The 18404-nt window shown below is 39.3% G+C and overlaps 1 protein-coding gene across 9 annotated transcripts in view; it reads right to left on the reverse strand.

Moving 5' to 3' along the window:
* The window catches only part of NFE2L2 (NFE2 like bZIP transcription factor 2), a 39133-nt gene that overhangs the window by 11173 nt on the left and 9556 nt on the right, over window positions 1-18404 (reverse strand). For 4 of the 9 annotated variants that reach the window (XM_031601380.2, XM_031601382.2, XM_090144079.1 and 1 more), the window contains exons 2-5: window positions 8013-8282; window positions 7756-7848; window positions 6979-7158; window positions 2772-5106 (exon numbers count right to left, since the gene is read on the reverse strand). In XM_031601380.2, coding sequence (XP_031457240.2) covers window positions 3898-5106; window positions 6979-7158; window positions 7756-7848; window positions 8013-8282 — 1752 coding nt within the window. In that variant the 3' untranslated portion in view covers window positions 2772-3897. Of the gene's footprint in view, window positions 1-501; window positions 2046-2771; window positions 5107-6978; window positions 7159-7755; window positions 7849-8012; window positions 8283-13445; window positions 13612-18404 lie in introns of those variants that run through there. The other 5 variants (XM_090144076.1, XM_090144077.1, XM_090144078.1 and 2 more) reach the window with 3 other exon arrangements.

An 18404-nucleotide genomic window follows, 5' to 3' on the forward strand; every position in this document is an offset into this window, starting at 1 on the left:
CTTTTTATCACACTTCATCATATTTTTCATCTTGGTAACAGAGTAAGTAAGCCTGTATCACAGCAGGTCCTGCAGAGGCTGTAAGAATGTTTGTCTTAGACTTCTGCATTAGTGCTAAATAAGTACCAAATTAAAACGGAGGGCAGGGGTTTATCACGGACTGTTTTATACCCAAATTGTGATTAAAATGCTAATGTTTCATCTAGAATGTTTTCTTATCAAGCCCTTGATAACCTAGATAAGGGGAAGGGGGGTAAGAGGAAGGAAGGGGGAGGCAAGCATCTTACTGTTCTCTGCTGTACTGTCAGATGTATCTGTGTTAGAGCTACTGTGTATCACTGTTGAATGACAGTTCAGGGCCATAGCTTAGTATGTTTTTTTTTTTTTTTTTACTAGTGCTTATACTTCAAAATTGCCATTCTCAGTAATGCTTTAGATCACCTTGCTTTAAATGGCACCAAAGTCTCACATTCCTCTAGTGTTTCAGACAGCTTTGATGACTCCTAAGAAAGTTTTCCTTCCTTGGTAGTACTGCATTCAAAGTCAATACAGGCATACTGAACAGCAGTAGCAAGAAAAATACCCCATGATACTGTGATATCTTTGATTTAGTTTACCTGGTGACTGACTGCTCTATCTAGAGCAAATAAACCTGCTTAATCTGTCAATCCTGGCTTTCAGGTTTTGAGCCATTGGTATTGACAATTTGCTCAACAAAGTGATATCCTCTTGTGGTCAGAGTATGTCAAGGACTCTGCAGGGGGATGGACTCACGTGCTATTAACATGAAGGTTGGTAAACAAGGTAAGTGCAAGTCAAGTCACCAGGATTTCTATTTACCAACACATACCATCTGCAGAAACAAAATCCCTGCTCAATGTGAAGGGCAGTATTCCTAGTGTTTCCAACACTCTTGCAGTTCTTGTGAACAGTTGAGCTTAGACTGTTTTTCCTTTTTTTCCCCTCCTGTCTTATTGGAGCTTGCAATTGTTGCAGGATCCCTGAAACACCCTGGCTGCAGGATCAGATCATCTCTGCAGGAAATGGCCACAACAAATCTGTGGTTGGGCCAGACCAGAGTGCAGCCAGGCCTCTCTAGAGTTGTCTTACTCTGAGGCCTATTAGTGCAAATGAGAGCACCTTGCCAGCAGGATTCTCTTGTAAAGTTACTCAAGGCTTAATAGCTTGTATTCTGTCAGAAAAAAAAGACATGCCTTTGGGGATAATCTGTTATTCTTCAGCTGTGTTAGATAAGATTGAAAGTTAGGATAGTATTTTTCCAGCATCAGATACTGAACTACTCAGAGCTGCTTTTGAGACTGCATTATTTATAGAAAGGGGAAGAATGTTTGTAAGAGTGGAAACTACTGTTCTTGCTTGAGGGGCTACTCTTCCTATTGTGTGCAGCTGTGATGGTTAAGATTTTTACCAGCACAAGTGCAATCCTTGTTTCCTAGAATAAAGTTTAGACTCATTTAGCTAATATGATGATATGCATTTAATGTGGTTCTAAAAGCAGCAACAGTTTTCACAGCATTAAGGTGAATGTCCTGACTTTTTGAAAAAATTGTAAGAAATAAGTTGAAATTGAAATTGTCTCATACTTATTGGCCTTATTGTACTTACTGACTTCTTCTGACTTCACTGTATCTGCTGCCTCAGATACAAACACCTGTAGGGCAGGACCACACTTCAGAGATTAAGTAACACAGCATGAGAAGTTGTGTGAAACCATTACCTGTGCTCTAGTTCTGTGCTCTCTACTCCAGGGTAGGCACCTGGAGTCTCCGTCAGCTGGAGATTGTCTCCTGGCACTGGTACTTGGCTGCACTCTCTTTCCAATAGGTTATAATCAATAGGAGCAGGGTTCCTAGCATCATCCATCCCTGGAATACAACTACCTTCTTGGTAAAGCTGTTGGAACAGATCTGCTTTCCTACTCCTGGCTCTTCTCTGGTTAGCTAACGTCACACTTCAGCTGAAGCGCAATAGAGACCGTGTGCATGTTGGCACCAGGTAGCAGAAAGGCCTCTGCTATGCAGAATCTGTAAATGAGATAACAGAGGGTGAATGACCAGCTCAAAGTGTAAATACAAAATTCTGGGGAGTAACGAAAACAAAAGCTGATAAGGATTACACTGCTATTATTGCTGTGACCCACTGGACAATAAAACGCTTGTGAAATTTAGTGCATTCAGGGAAAAGCCAAACTGACAGCTACACCATAGTTGGTCCCAAACTAGTTATTAATATTCAGGAATAATAAACAGAGCCACTGGAGCTGTGTGAAAACAGCGGAGAACAAGTGGAAAAAAGGAGAAGCTCCATAGCATCCCCGATAGAGAAACACTCATTGAAACCATGGTTTTCTGTCCTAACCCCCTACCCTTCCTCTTTTGGAACATGAGCCCTGCCCATTGCATTTGCAGTTTCACAACACATTCACATGGGAAACAAGGCTGATTGCCAAAAGCTCTTCAACTTAAAAAATTAGCTTCTTTTTAGAGAAACGTTCAATAGGTCTAGCAAGACTTGTAGAACAGTTCAATGCTTAATGTACTAAACAAATGTATGCATGGTAACAAAATATACCTAAAATAATCACAAAACAGCCCCAGTGGCAGAAAAAACATTTCAAACGCTCCTTTTAGAAGTTCCACAGGGAAGATGATACAGTTTTTAACGTTCATTTCAATGTGTATTTCACATTATGCCTTTTCAGTATTTAGAAAGATCCACGATGATCAAATACAATGAGTCCAGTGGAAGAGTAAATGAAACACTGTGATTTATTTGCCCAATTTTTCATCTCTTATAACTCATAACTTCAAACATCACAACAGTTTTTCAACAAACTGAGCGCAGCTTCCAAAGAGTGCATTGCTCGGCCCATGGGATATCTTTTTCTACAACCTCAAACAGAACAGCAGTGATAAATGATGCCTGCTGACCAGTCAGAGATGCACAATGAATTTCTAGAAAAATTACTGAAAGGTATACAGAATTTATTAGTTGGAAAAATACATAATGCTGACACTTTTTAATTAACAGATTCTAATGCCTTTGGAGGAGATCTCATCATGAGCTTCTGAATAGTGTTCTGAGAGCAAAACAAATTATATAAACTTAGCATAGGCTTGAAACAAATGTGTTACACAATCCTTCCAAACGGTAGTTAAAACTATGGTGAGCATCAATAATGCTGACAGTGCTGTGCAATACATCTCCGCTTGTTAAGCGTATTTGTTGCATGAAGACTTATCCTTGGAAAACCAGTGAGGATATCTGAATCAGCACTTAGTCTACTTTAGGGAAATAAATGCCTATGACATAAAAAATAATAACAATAATAATAATAAAAAGTTTAATGAAATGGTAAGATGAATCAAAATCAAACAATGAGTATCAACTTGACACTAAATTAAAATCGTACATTAAATATAAAGCACTTATAAAAATTGGAAACAAATGCTACTGCATTTTTTTTTCTTTTACAAAAAAGTAAGAAGCCATACTGTTTATCTTGCAAGAAATTATATTTAGGAGGCTAGAATTATTCTTATATATCAAATCTATGAATATAACAGGAGATAAGAACAGTATATAAATATGGTATCTTTAAATATTTACATGTATGGAAACTAGTTAAAATGGTGCTAAAAGAAGGAAATGCCTGTTATAAAAGTGAGATTACAAGTTTTGCATACATACATCTGCATTACACAATTAGTTTTGAACTTGCACCTTTCATAAACTTAAATATTAATTTTCAAATCATCATTGCATAGAATTACTTGAAAAATATTACCTAATTCTGCATTCCACCTCACAGTAAAAGCTTTTGGGATAACGATACAAAAATAGTAACTCGGGGAACACCAGCCAGTCTGCTGCTCTTCAAAGTTTAGTCTCTGCCTTTCTACTTTTAGGAACAAGGAAGATATTGCCATCTCTAGTTTGCTGCAGTGAGTATTCACTAGGAGAATAAGACTTTCCATCTTCGTCACGTAGCATGCTGAAGACCTCAACATATAAGGTGGTTAATTGCTTTTTCATTTGACGAAGGCTTTTGTCATTCTCCCCTTTTTCTTTAAGCAATTTCTCTCTCTCATCTTTTAGGTGACTCAAATCTTGCTCCAGTTCCACTATATTTTCCAGTTTTCTCTTACGGCAGTTTTGAGCAGCCACTTTATTCTTGCCTCTCCTGCGTATATCTCGAATAAGTGCAAGCTGGGCTTCGCTGAACTGCTCCTTAGACATCATTTCATTGAAGTCATCAACAGGGAGATTGATGATTTTTTCTACCGGAAAAGGGATCTGCAGAGCTTTTGCTCTTTGCTCATCTCTTGTGAGATGAGCTTCAAGACGACCCGAAGGTTTATCTTTTGTGAATGGAGCTTTGGGGTGGCCTGGGCCAGCAGGAGGATCTTTCTTTGGTGTGTTCATACATTGCAAGCTGGGTGTTTGAGTGCCTGGCTCCACGGAAGGAAGTATTTGATCAGGGAACTGCAATGAGTACATGCTAGCATTGCTCTGTGGCATACTTCCAGGAGAACTGTCCATGTCTTCCATTTCAGAATCACTACAACCAAAAGTCTTATCTCCACAGGTAGATGATTCAACAGAGTGTTCGGGTGATGCTATATTAGAATTTGCATTCAGTGAAATACCGGAGTCAGAATCATTACACTCTGGTACAGTTCCTGAGTGGTCATCATTAAAAGCTCTCCACAGTGGGAAATCAGAAAGATCAATAGGTTCACTTAAAATATCTGCAAGTGACTGACTGATAGTGTTTGTTGTTACTGTGTCACTGTCACCTTTTGCACAAATAAAACTGGTATAGAAATCTTCACAGAAATCAGAGCTTGAAGTCAATGTGTTATTTAAAGAGTTCACATTCAGCTGGCTGCTGTCTTCTGGCTGCAAAATGCTGGAGAGAGGGCCCTCGATATTCTCCAGGAAATCTGGACCACAGTTAACATCTTTTTTCATGATGGGTAACGAGTTGTAGTAATTATAGCTGTTGTGCATCTCCGCTGGCTTGGTTTCAGGGCTCGTGATTGTGCTTACTTCAGCCAGGTTGTCACTTTCAATGTTTAGACACTATATGGGAAGTGTAAGAGAGGAGTTGAACAACACAAGACCAATTGATCATGAAATATTTTTATAGAATCCACAACTATTAATTATTTTAGTCATTAACACGTACATGGGGTATTGTAACACTGCTGTAACCTAGATGACTACAACATAATTGCACTATGGGGAGACAATCTAGAAAGAACAGATACCTAAGCACAATATGAAGCAACTTATCCTGAACAAAGCTATTCGGAATAAGACAGTGGAGCCTCTCAAATTCATAACAAGGTGCTGAAGAAGAAATCCATCCCAACACACTGATACGTGCAAACGACCCTCCTACCAAATCACAAGTGGGATTCTGGAGCTGTCAGGTCTGAACTTCTCACACACATCACTGCTAGTAATGACTTCACTTCAGTAAATTTAAGACTACTGAATGAGGCTTACTAAGCACTCATAGCAAACTATTTTTAGCCATCTTCAATTTTATGTGATGATTTCTTTTCCTTGAAAGACGAGATCGTTTCAGGATTCACTGAATGGAGCAGTGAATTGCAGAGAAATGTAATTCTCTGGAAAGTAAAAAAGAAAGACTGTGAACCCTTATTAACATTAACTCATCCCATACGCTTCTAGGAAAGCTGGCTAACATTAGTATGAGTGTATAAGATGATTACATTGATGGGCTTTCATTGCCTACAAAACCAACTTTCTTTCCAGAGTGGCAGTTTCTTAACTGAAGGTGAAGTAAGTGTCCCTGCTTTCCCCAAAGAATTAGGCAACTACTGCAGTGCTTCTGTTTATCATAAGGAGGGACCACACACTATTTAACTAGAGAGCATACAAAGCTTAAGATAAGGCTTTGAGTGTGAGAGCTCTTGAATTCCCTTTTCAAACATAATTCACAGATAGCAATAGCCTCAATTTAATTATCTCAATCAGAAGATTACTCAATTAATATACAGAATTAATAATTTTGGCTTGGTTTCTTAATATCTTTTCAGCTGCCTTTTCAAAGCTAGTCCTCCTTGTTACCTATGTGGGGACTTTTAGGCATACCACAGTAGTAAAGACTAGGAAAATTTTGAAATATAGAGAAATAATAAGGAAAAAAGTAGAGCGGCAGGAAATAAGGTTCCCACTGCTGTTAGGTTTTTTTCCCCCTTTTTTAATAGTCAAAACTAGATAAAGGAAATAGAAGATTAGAAAATCCCAACTAGATGCCCTCTATAATATACAACTTAGTAATGTACCAGTGATTTTTAGCTGTCTTCGTTCCCTTGAAATACTCAGTTCACGTACATTATATAATTAGTTTCTACCAACAAATATATAGTTAAGTAGTTAAACAAGAGACAAACAGAAGAGCCAAGTGTAGTTATATGTATCTACCTGTACATTCTATTATTTACATAAACCCTTTTCTTAGGTAAAATTTATTTCAAAATAAATGATTACTTTTGCACTCAAAATACTTAAATACTTTTACATTTACAATAATGCTTGCAGAAAGAATTTACGCTGTAGCTCCATAATTCAGAAGCGTCTATTTTTAATTAGCTCATATTTCCATCATGATTGTGCTGTAACCGGTTGCATACAGATGCAAACAATCATTTTTCAAACATGAAGAAGTGATTTGGAAGACAGGTTGTTTTATTAAGGCACCCTGATAAAGAACTATTTCCTTCCTATTATACATTCTTCAATATATTACTTTTTAAAAAGTAAAGATCATATTGAGTTACAGACATACTATGTCTACATTGTAAAATGCAACAAGTTAGTCATAATCACCATTGGTTGAGATGCTCTTGTACCTCATACTTGTCATACTACAGTCTGCATCCTGCTTTTTTTTTTTTCCAGATGATTATACAAAACTTTTACCTGTAACTCTGGAAGGGACAGTAACTCTTCCCAAACTTGCTCTATGTTCTGCATATTCTCTGCATCAGGAAGTGGAACTATACCAGGTGAGTTGGGTGGCTGAGTTTGATTAGAAGAAATGAAGACTGGGTCATTATCAATCTGATCAGGAACCAGTGATTGAAACGCAGCTGGAGAAGCCTGGAGTGTTGAACAAACAAACATATACTTAGAATCTTCCAAAGCAAAAAATCTCCTCTTGCTGTTTTACCTTCTCCTGCAGCATAAATAGGCATTTCTTACCAAAAGCATTTACTGAACATAATGAAATAATATTAAAGTATTCCCATGAAAGGAGTTATCACATTAAGGACAGAAATAGGAAGCAGCATGAACTGAATGATGAAAGGCTTATTTTTACTTACCAGTCTGGGTCTGTGCATCAAAGTAAAGCAGTCCAAATACATCAACTCCAGAGAGCTGAAATAAGCTCATCACAACAAATTGCAAAACTCTGCTATTTGCAGTAACACTGGCTGATGGCAGTCAGGCCAGTAAAATGTCCTGCAGGACTCAGTAAGCACAAGAAATACAAGAGCACTATGGCATGCCACCTGCTCCTGATACAGCCCAAGTTCAAGCCTACAACATGGCTTTATTCTAGTTACAGATGGCTTGGGGACAGCACTCAACTCATATCATAAATAAATATTACAGTGGAGACAAATGCTGGTATGAGAAAATAAGAAACTGATCCCCTGGCACACCACCCATGGAACTGCTGCACTGAGCGTTTACCTCATTGTCGTCTATGAATGGGAACGCTTCTGCCAAGAGCTGCATGCAGTCATCAAAGGACAAGGCCTCTTCTGGTTTTGAAGTATCTGTGCTCTAAATAGGAAAGTCATGAAAAAAATGTTACTGCATCTTTGAATAACTGAACAATCTTCCATTACAGCAACAAATGCAAATTCTTTTTAGGCAACCTCTAGCATTACACCTTCCTGCGGATGGAAAAAAGATTTAAACACACTCACAACACAATTAGATTTTACCTGTGAAAAATTGATCGGTGGTTCAGCGTTTTCTGACTGAATGTGCTGAGCTGGCTGAGCTGGAACAAATTCACCTGTCTCCTCGTCTAACACCAGCTGAGCCAGCAAGGCTTTCTCTCGCTCTTTCTGAAGCTGCTCTTGTCTTTCCTTTTCAAGTTTCTTCTGTTTCTCGAGTTCATACTCCTTCTGTCGTTGACTAAAATCAAAAACTTCACGCCTTGCCCCAAGGTCTATATCTTGCCTCCAAAGGATGTCAATCAAGTTCATGTCCTGTAATAGAAATGCTGTTTTGAAGCATCCTCCCCAGTAGAACTGGTTTAAAACAATAAGAAGGCTTTTAAATCCTGCATTAAACAGGTAGACTCATGTAAGTGAGATTCATTCTCTTAATCCTACAAAATTATCTAAATGAAACATGTCTCCATATGACCTTCCTGAAGTGTGTGAACTGAAGGTTTGGTTGCTGCAACCCACACACCAGGTCACGGAAACTAAGCAGTTGCAGTTGGTAAGGCAACACACAAACTAGACAGTATTCTTTCCTACATTATCTCATAGAATACATGAAGTGATAGAGTCAATTATATCACATAAGAAAGTAAAAAAAAAAAAAAAAGACTATTTAAAAGAGAAAGATAGAAATTAAGAAGTCTTATTAATGTAATTCTTTTTTTCAGTATAATCTTACTAAATTGTAAAAACTGGCTAAAAACATCACAAGGAGTTGTCTGGGTCACTACAATAACCATACTCAAAATGTGTTTTTAAATGTTTATGGTCCCTCCTCCCAGTATCAAGCATGAATCTTAAGATCAGCAGAACAGTGCTACAAAGCTGGAGGATAACCTGGTTCCAAGTCCCCACCTAACACAACATTACAGGAGTACTTTTTACTTTTTTTATTTAAAATTATTAAGACTATCACTAAAAATTTGTAATTCAAAGCTTAATTTCAGTTGACATTGTAAGTGTGACTGGTTTGGAGCTGAGTATAAACCACGTATCAAGAGGTGTCAAACTTTGAAAAATTGCTCAGAGCCCAACTGATTAACATATTTTTATGCTGTTAAAACAATGTTTCTCGGTGCTGAAGTTTGGACTGTTTTCTTCTGTAAGAAAAATGCACCACATAGAAATCAATCAATTAACTCTGTTCCTGCCAAAGCCATGACAGCAGCCCATTCCAGTGCCTGACTGCCCTCTCCATGAATAAATTCTTCCTAATGCGTGACCCAAACCTCCTCCGGCACAACTTGCAGCTGTTTTCTTGCATCCTATCACACTGGCTGAGAAAGGAGTCCAACAGCTTACTGCAACTACAAGTATATAAACATCATATTTCACTTGAACAGGACTTTACTGATTCAGTGAACAGTTACACCCAAGGTACATTAGATTTTCCACCATATCAAATTAAACATACCCTTCTCTGTTAAGAGTATTTTCGAGCACAGAAACAAAGTAACCTAAACCACTGCCATTCAAAATGACTGCTTCCACACAACGTGATGGCATTAGTGGGAGTCCACATCAGAGCAGACCATCATCTCTTCATTATCAGTTCAATACCATTCACGCTCATACATACACATTACATGATGTACTTCAACCGGTTGCTAAAAAAAACTTTCTTCTAGAATCTGTCAGTTACATGAAACACCCACGTAACACAATGCAGGTATTCTGACATCTAAGACATATATAATATACCTTGCTGAGAGAGACCAAACTCAGCTTTAATGGCCAGCAACGAAGAAACAGAAATAATTGCAGTGGTTGCCCAAGACAATGTTTGGTCTCTCCAGATTGGAGGGTAAAATGAACTAATTAAGTCCTGCAGTAATTGGAGATGCTGCAGTACGGTATAGCTTCATTAAGGGCCAGTAGTTTACCAGCTGCTCACTGTCTCCTTCCGCAGCAGATTCTAAACTGTTTCCTAGTCTCGGAGCATTTGCAATATGCTCTGGATAAAACTGCAGGATCTGGATTTTAGGGCTCACTTCTGAATTATTCATCTACCAGGCACTGTTACAAATGCTACTCAAAAGATGTGTGTGTGTAATGCAAGAGGCTGTGAATTAGCAGAGCTGTTTCACTCACTGAATTGCAGCAGACGATTGCACAAAAATAGCAGAACTGCTGCATGGTTTCGGTTTAAATCACGAAATACAAAAGCAATCCAAAAAGAGATGCAGAAGGCAGAACACATTTACCTTAAGCAGAAAAACATGCTGCCTTGGGCAAAACCCTCAGGTACAGCCACAAACCTTCTGGCTGTGCCACGCTGTATATCACCACTAAAACATGGAGCTTTGGGTGCTGTGCATGGCAGGCACCACTGCAGCTGTACACTGCTCTGGCAGCACAGCTCTGCTTGTGGAACTGGAACAAACTGAACACGCCTGATGTGTGGGTTGTTGCCTGAGGAATAGCACAGCATTGACTTAATGTCACTGTTTCTCAAGTGCCCACATTAAGACCCACATCTTATCTCTGGCTTTGTTAAGCAGTGCTGTGCCTCTGCTCTGGACAAAGATACCTGTCAGGAGCTTTTTTTTATTTTAACTTCTAAATGTATTTGTCTCGTGGCACTTTAAGCCGAAAAGACTTGTTTGCTTTTAATAATCACTACCTAACTGGGAAAGATTACTGCTATTTTCAGCTTGGAAAAATTCTATATAGTGTAATATTATAGTCTTAAATACTAGTAAGTAATTACTCTTCACATGAATGGGTTACGTGGAAGAAGTGTTCTCCTGTTCATTAAGCTAATATTTAAAATCATCAAACAGCATGTTGATTTAAATATAACCTGCCATTTAACATTTATCTATGATTTCAGCCAATGATTTCAGTGATACTGCCCTTGTCAAGAAAATAAGAAGTGCTGGGCATTAGGCCAAAGCCCCAGGTCAAAGTTAATGGAACCACCATTAACCAGTGACTCACAGGGGGGTGACTCACAGCCCCAGCATGAGGGACAGCAAAGGCTAAAAAAGAAATTGCAGTCTACAGAAATATGTTGCAATTTCACTCTTTCAGCCTCCCACTTCCAATTACTTTGCAGCCTTGTTGACACCGACACACACAAATGCATGTACCCACAGGTGAGTGCAGGCACTCTTTCTTAGGTCTGTCACTGAAGCATTTTTACCTTTCCCCATGAAAGCACCACACAGTGACCAGTGTTTCCAAAGCCACTAAAAGGCATTTCAGTTTTTGCTTGTGAAACACCCACCCTCTAATTTTCAAGTGACTCAACACAAACTGCTGGGTGGAGAAGGCTGGTTAGGAGGGAGGCAGCAGCAGGGATCTGCACTCAATGCATGGCGTGCAGTGGGAGCCTGGTGGTAGCTTGGCCAGCAACAGCCAAGTATTGCTTTGCACAGTCCGGTCCCCACCTCCCCCAGCACCAGGCCGGCTTACTGTAAGCGCTCCAAGGGGCCCTCGTGACTGAGTCCACAAGCATCCGTTTGTTCCTTTCTCCCTTGTGTAATTTCTTGGATTGCATCAGAGGAAGTGGTCGCCTTGGCAGGAGCGAGAGAGGCTGGAGCAGCCAGCCCTGCCCGGCACAAGGACACAGCCGCCAGCAGGAGGGATTTTATGGGCAGCACTTCCCCCTGCTCTGGGCTCAGCTCTTTCCCTCTGAACCCCAGTGGCCATTTTGAGAGGAAATACGTTAATACATTAAGGTACTTATTAGAAATATTGGACAATGGTAATTACAACTTCTGGGAGAATAACACGATTTCTGTATTTTCCCTCTGCAGATGAACAGTGGTCTTATTTCTCCCATTTTCTTCACAGTTTTGTAAACAAAAGACAACCACATAATCCCAGAATGGCTTCGGATGGAAGGAATCTTAGAGATCACTGCGCCTCAAGCTCCTTCTGTGGGCAGGGTTGCCAACCACTACATGAGGCTGCCCGGGTCCCCTCCCAACTCATCTTTGAATGCCTCGTCTCCAGGAATGGGGCATCCCTCAGCAGAGAAGGACAAGCTTTGCTTTCCCATCATTCATATTAGCAAGAAGCACCTTGCACTCATCATTTGCTTCTCTGTTCATTTAGTGATACGCCTTCCCCACCATACCAACAGCTTAGTTTGGACATATAAAGGCAGTTTTGATAAGATACACATAAATGTTAAACAATTCACATTAAGCCACCATCTGGCCCCCAATGGAAATTTTCATGTTTTAGATTTACATATCAGCATTTGCCATCTGGGCAGAGTCTGTTATACATTTTATGAGAAAATCTCCCACTACATTGTAAAGTTTGACAATTAACTCTTATCGCTCCTAAGCAAACACACTTGCAGTCGGGTAAACAAAGGAAAGAGACCCTGGTTTTGTGTTATTTCATAGAATGACTTTCCTAGTTTTCACAAAACGCTCATTCTTCCATATCATGCCTCTTTGGTTTCCCATGATCCATTAGAATTTAACTTGAAGAGAGAATATTGCACACGCCAGGGTGAATACATCCAGCCAAGAGCGCAGAAGACAACCCCATAAGAAAGCACTCCTGTCTGCAGCTTATTTACAGAAAGAAAAGTATCACTCATTTTCCATTTGCATTCCAGGAAGAGAGAGGAATGAACAAAAAGCACCTTACGTTTTTGCTGTATTCAAAATACCGCGTAGGAAGTGAAGACCGAGGTCTTTAAACACTCCCAGACTAGAATGAAAGGAAGGAGACCAAATAATAAAGCAAGACTAAGAGGAACTGGAAACATTCCTACCACTTAAGCAGTGGGAACAACAGCTGAACATCTTTCCTTCATCATCCCTAAGAGAAAATGATTTTATTCAAGCATGATTTATAAATCATTTGATTTTTTCATATGATTTCTCAAGTCACTAATTAACGATTTGTTTTCTGTATTCCAGATCTTCCATACTGGCAATTCTCTATTAAGGTAAGCTACTTAGCTAATTGTTTTTGTTCTGTAATTGACTTGCAATCACGACACCTAAGTCCTTTGCTTCAGTGAACGCACAGAAAGCAGATAAAACTATCCCACCACCACGACATTTTATGAACACACAATGAGATTTGAATGCTCGGCCACAATTTTCTGTGCCTTACAACTGGAAATACGAAAACAGAATTTAATTTGAGAAGTGAAAGAACAGAGAAAAGAAGTACTTAATAACAGGGAAAAGAGAATGTCATATGCTATTTATGCTGGAAGGCAGAGAGGCTCAATTTCAATTTTAGATGTCTGGATTTAGGATTTGGAAATGTGATGGAACAAGCAACTCCCAAACAAAGCCATAAGACAGCGACTTGTGATTCATGAATCCTCAAGGTCAAGGCCCCGACCACCCTGTGGAGCTGCCTGCTGTCCCACAGCCTTTGCCAAGACCTTCCTCCAGGCAGTGCAGGTACAAACTATGCACTTGGTCCTTTCTGTGTCTTTCATACCTGTGCCACTACCACTACTGGTGTGCCTGACACGAGATCAAAACAGCGTGGATGCTGCCTGCGTCAGCTTCATGATGTCTGTTTGCTCTTCCTGGCTCTAAGTAATCTTTGGCTACCTGATATCTTGGTCAGCAGCCTCTTTTTAAGACCCAGAAGGCTGGCTTACCTGGAAAAAAAAAAAAAAAACTTGAAAAGAATTGAAAGATAAAGCTTTACAGAACAAATGCTGTGAGAGAATTTCCACTCCTTGTCTATATAAATAAGCCAGCTAAAAAATGCTGGCCATGTTTCTCAGGACATTCTTCTGCCTCAACAGAGACATATGAAATAAGCTCAGTCCCTGAAACATAAATATTTGTAAGCAAATTTCATCTTCTTACTCAAGAAAGAAAGCTCTGGAATGTTTTGCCAGGACAGGAAGTGAAGTTCTGGTATTTCATTCGCTAGAAGTGTTTAGCCTCTGTCTTCTCCTAACATACATCTCATATTTCAGACCGTAGCTCCCACTGTATTCCAGCAGGCACTCCTAATTAATGCCAAATTGTCAGAATCTACTCTTATAAATCAAATCAATTGAAAAACTACTTGGCTGCGCTGTCTAGCATTCTTAAGAAAGTTTCCATGAATGTTGTGATTCTTCTAACAAGGAGTGGGACAAACAGTGACTGGCTGCAATGACAGCCTTCCTCTGCAAGTGCAATTCAGGACGAGGCCCACCGCAATGCCCCTACCAGAACAGAAGTAACTCCCCTGAGAAGCAAACAATTTATGTACTTCACCTGAACTGGCACCTTCTAGGAATGATAACAACAAAGGCTACAATTGTAAGATCTGGTTTTGCTCCAATGGTTTTCCCATGAGATAAATGCTATGGTAAGCAAGCTTTCCAAACTGTTAGGAACAAGATACACCTCACATATTCTCCAGGAGTGAAAAAAAACAGCTTTCTTCAAGCCTGAGGTGTATAAAATGAGCAAGAATGTAACTGCAGTAAAGAACAGATGTTTTAGGATGTTCATGGTCATGCACGTGCAGGCCAATCCCCAAAGCTGCAAACTCCTAATGTCAGCACTAGAGCAAGACCACTGTGAGTGAAGAAAGATAACCAATTACAGATAGCAAAGAGAAGGAAAAGAAGGTACATAAATTGCAGGTAACTGCTTTTCTTTGACAATAGCTTTCTCTTGCTCTGCAAAATCAATCCATCTCCACCTCCATGCCACTCATAGCACCGATTGTGCACAGAAGCCTCAGAGCAGCCCCCTCTAGCTCAGGGTGCAGCATCAGGAATGATGTCCTGCTGCTGGCTCAGCAGACAACAAGGCACACATGCATCATGAAGTATCCATTTCTGATACAACAGAGGAGGAAATTCTTCCTCAGTGCTGCAGACGCCTTTGCAGAATGCCGTTTGGCACTCTCTCACATGCTTCAGAAGCAGCTGTTTTTTGGTAAATTGTTTAATTGATTTTTGGAAAGCAGCTATACATTAATTGAGTTTAATATATAGTACATGGTTTCCAGGGGCCAAATTGCCCTTCAACATCTTAAAAAATTCAGTAAAAAAAAAAAAAACCATCTCAAATGCAGTGTCTCATTTGCATGGCTTGCAGTATGCAAACAGTCTTAAACCTGACATCACTACTTATTTTTCTTTGTATGGTATTTTAGTTTTCAGTGTTATTCTCTAGCACTCGTGGCCAAATCTATCTTGTATTCTATCCCCTATTTCTGCTCTAGCCTAAAGAAAAAGACAAAGCAAAGTCTAACATTGTAAGCCAATGGGAGTGAGCTTTGCTTTACAAATCTAATGATGCCCATATTTATAAGCACTAACCTGTCTGCTAAGCAAAAGCCAAAAACTTCTTCAAACTTCATCCTAAATCTCTTGGAGTCCCAGACTGCTTACCGGAACATCATCGTCAAAAACAATTAATCTTAGATGTTTTCATTGCTTTGTCATTTTAGTTTGATGGCTTCCATTCTTCCCATTTCCCCTTTAGATCATAATTATATTATGTTAATCTCAACATTTCCACTATAATAATTATATTATTATAATAATACATATTATAATAATTATACATATAATTATTATATTATAATATATATAATATAATTATAATTATATTATATATAATATAATAATGTCAACACTTTTCCAGAGCATAGTTGGCTGGTGTATGAGTGTTACAGTCCCCTCCATTCAAATTCTGAATTCCTCTTTCAGTTTAATAGTCATTTACTTGCTATTTCTTTACTCTTTCATCAGCAGCATTACAAAATGATTAAGTCAATAAGCACACAAAATGAGTATGTATACAAGTTACAATCCATTGCACAAGTTGCATAATGAAATTGGAAGGCTGGCAAAAAACATGGGATCGTTTTATAAAAGAGTGGGTTAGGCAGTGTATTTGTTTTTACATGTTTGATCCATCAACAAAACTCTGCCCTGCTGCCCCAGCAAGTAAACTGAGTGATTCCGTTGTGGCTTTATTTCTGGCTGCTGTCTAATCACCATGTGTTGCACTGTGTTACTCCATTTTGAAAGGCATTCAAATAGCAGCCAGAAGTCTATTTCATTTCAGGAAATGCTGGTCTCAATAAGAGCTTTGCTTTTTTCCTCTCAATTTAAAACTTCATTGTAAGAAAACTGGCATTTGTTGAATTTTGCAGTATATACAACAACAACAAAAATCCTTGACCTACAGTTAAACATACAATACAGAAGTTATAATTTCTATCTGAAAATTCTGCTGATCTCTCAGTCAGAGGAAAACCGAAGCCTTTGTTTCCCAGTTCATTTTATACAGGGAACCTACAGTAGTTGGGAAACAATTACCTGTTAAATGATGATCTTCATGCTATCCTGCTGTACCCAGCCAGGCATGTACCATGTGAGGACACTGCCACAGACTACTCATTAGTTTATCTAGGAGAGAATTTGTTTGTAGTAATGGCTCAGTCATCTGGGAAGCATGATCCAGACAAATTATAGCACACTCTTATGACCAATGAAACAAATCAGGAAGAAAAGATGCACAGAGTGAAGAACATAATAAAACTGTAAATAACATTTATTAGGTTGTGTTAACCTTGGGTTATGACCTATTAGCCACTATTTTGATTTCACCAGGATTACACTTTTTAGAAAAGTATTTTCAAGCCAAACATGAGAACAGAGTGCATCTGTTCCGGATCAAAATACACTCAGTGATTATTTATACTCTTGAGCTGTAAGTTTTCACTCCAATGAGATGTTACTGGTAGGCCTCCATTTAGCTGTCATTTTGATGACAGCTGGCCAAGCTATAGGGACAGGCACCAGATGGGTTACTACAGCTACATGACAGCCTGCATATAGAAACTGCATGCTCTGGTGTTACAAGAAGCATGTCTCACCAAGCTTCCATCCACTGATCTCACAAGCAACTCTGTTGTTTTTCATGGGCCAAACTACAAGGGCAAGCACTTGCAACGTCTACGTGGGCTAGAAAAGCACAAAGGTTCACTAACTGCAGTGCCAGCACACATCCATCAGCCCTCCTTCACCAACACAGTCAGCTATTCCATAAGGCTGCACCACAACACTTCCTCCGTGCTTACTAACGAAGCTGAGACAAAGAGCAAGGATGCTTTCAGACCCTGAGAACTCAGCAAACAGCTTATCGATTTAAAAGAATATAAGCCTGAGAATAAGCAAATCAGACTGTTTTAGAGAACAGTAATGAGGCACTGTGTGCTCTTAAGAATTAAACAACAAAAACACTCAGTGAATAGAAAGAAAATCGTGCCATCTGACAAGACCTCAGTTCTCTGTTTCTGAGGCAGAACCAGATGTCATCTTCCAAACAGTCTGCAGGAGCAGCCTGGACACCAGGAGAAAACTGCCACTGCTCTGTAGAGTACTTCTAACTCTCACATAAAAATGCTTCTTGACCTCAGATACAATTTGTATGATAGTGCTCCCCAGCAGCACTGAAGTCTGATCAGACCCACTTTCTATATTGTTTCCCCAGCTTAAAGTTTGAAGTCTTCCTTGTCCTCTTGCTGCTTCTTTCTTTTTATAATTAAAGTTCAATTCCAGAAAACGTGCCAACCAACACACAGTAATGCACACTCCACAACCACATGGTTACATTTTGGGGAATGCAAGCCTTGCTCCAGAGGTGGGCAGCTGTGCCATGTTGTGTGCTGCAGCTCACATCCAGCAGTTACACTGCCTATCTTCCACTGACCTCCGTGGGGCACAGGCATTAAATACCTTTGTGGATCAGAGTCCTGCAATTTGTGCACTTTTCACATACATGATTTATATACATAATGAATGCTGGGTATTTAGCATCAGTGCATGCTGTGAATATAGAAATAAGCACTGCTCAATGTAATAGTGTATTAGAGAAATTAGATGACAACCATGTACTTCCAATTACCCTTCAGCAAATTATGAAGAGAGAAAGAAGTCCACCATAGCTCATTTTCCTTCTTTCCCTCCCCCCCCTTCTTATTGAGTGTGTCTATAAGGGAATTAAAAAAATCCACAACAGAAAAGGCCCAAATAAACTAACCAACTGCCCATCAGTGGACACAAGATCTTAACATATTTGAGGATGCATGCTTAGCATAGCACGTTTTCCTTCCGAAGAAATAATTCATGGCTACATGGTTTATGTGACACCACGTACAACCTTCACTAACACCATACTAAAGAAAAAATTCAGTAAATAACAATACAGCTCAACTGTGCACTGATGACCAAAAACGCACTCTCCAGGTTTATCAGATGCATCATAGAAATCATTGTCACCTTTCCACAAAGGGAGTTTGTACAGCTTCTTTCCTTCCTTCAGCCACACATAGATATATGATGGAAGCTGTTTTTCAATAGAATGAGGCAAGGATAGATTTTATTTGTTCGTTTTCTTAAATACGGTAATTCACAAACTTATCACCAAA

The sequence above is a fragment of the Phasianus colchicus genome, chromosome 7 (assembly GCF_987193195.1).
Source record: "Phasianus colchicus chromosome 7, bPhaCol1.hap1.1, whole genome shotgun sequence".
NCBI classification, from domain to species: domain Eukaryota; kingdom Metazoa; phylum Chordata; class Aves; order Galliformes; family Phasianidae; genus Phasianus; species Phasianus colchicus.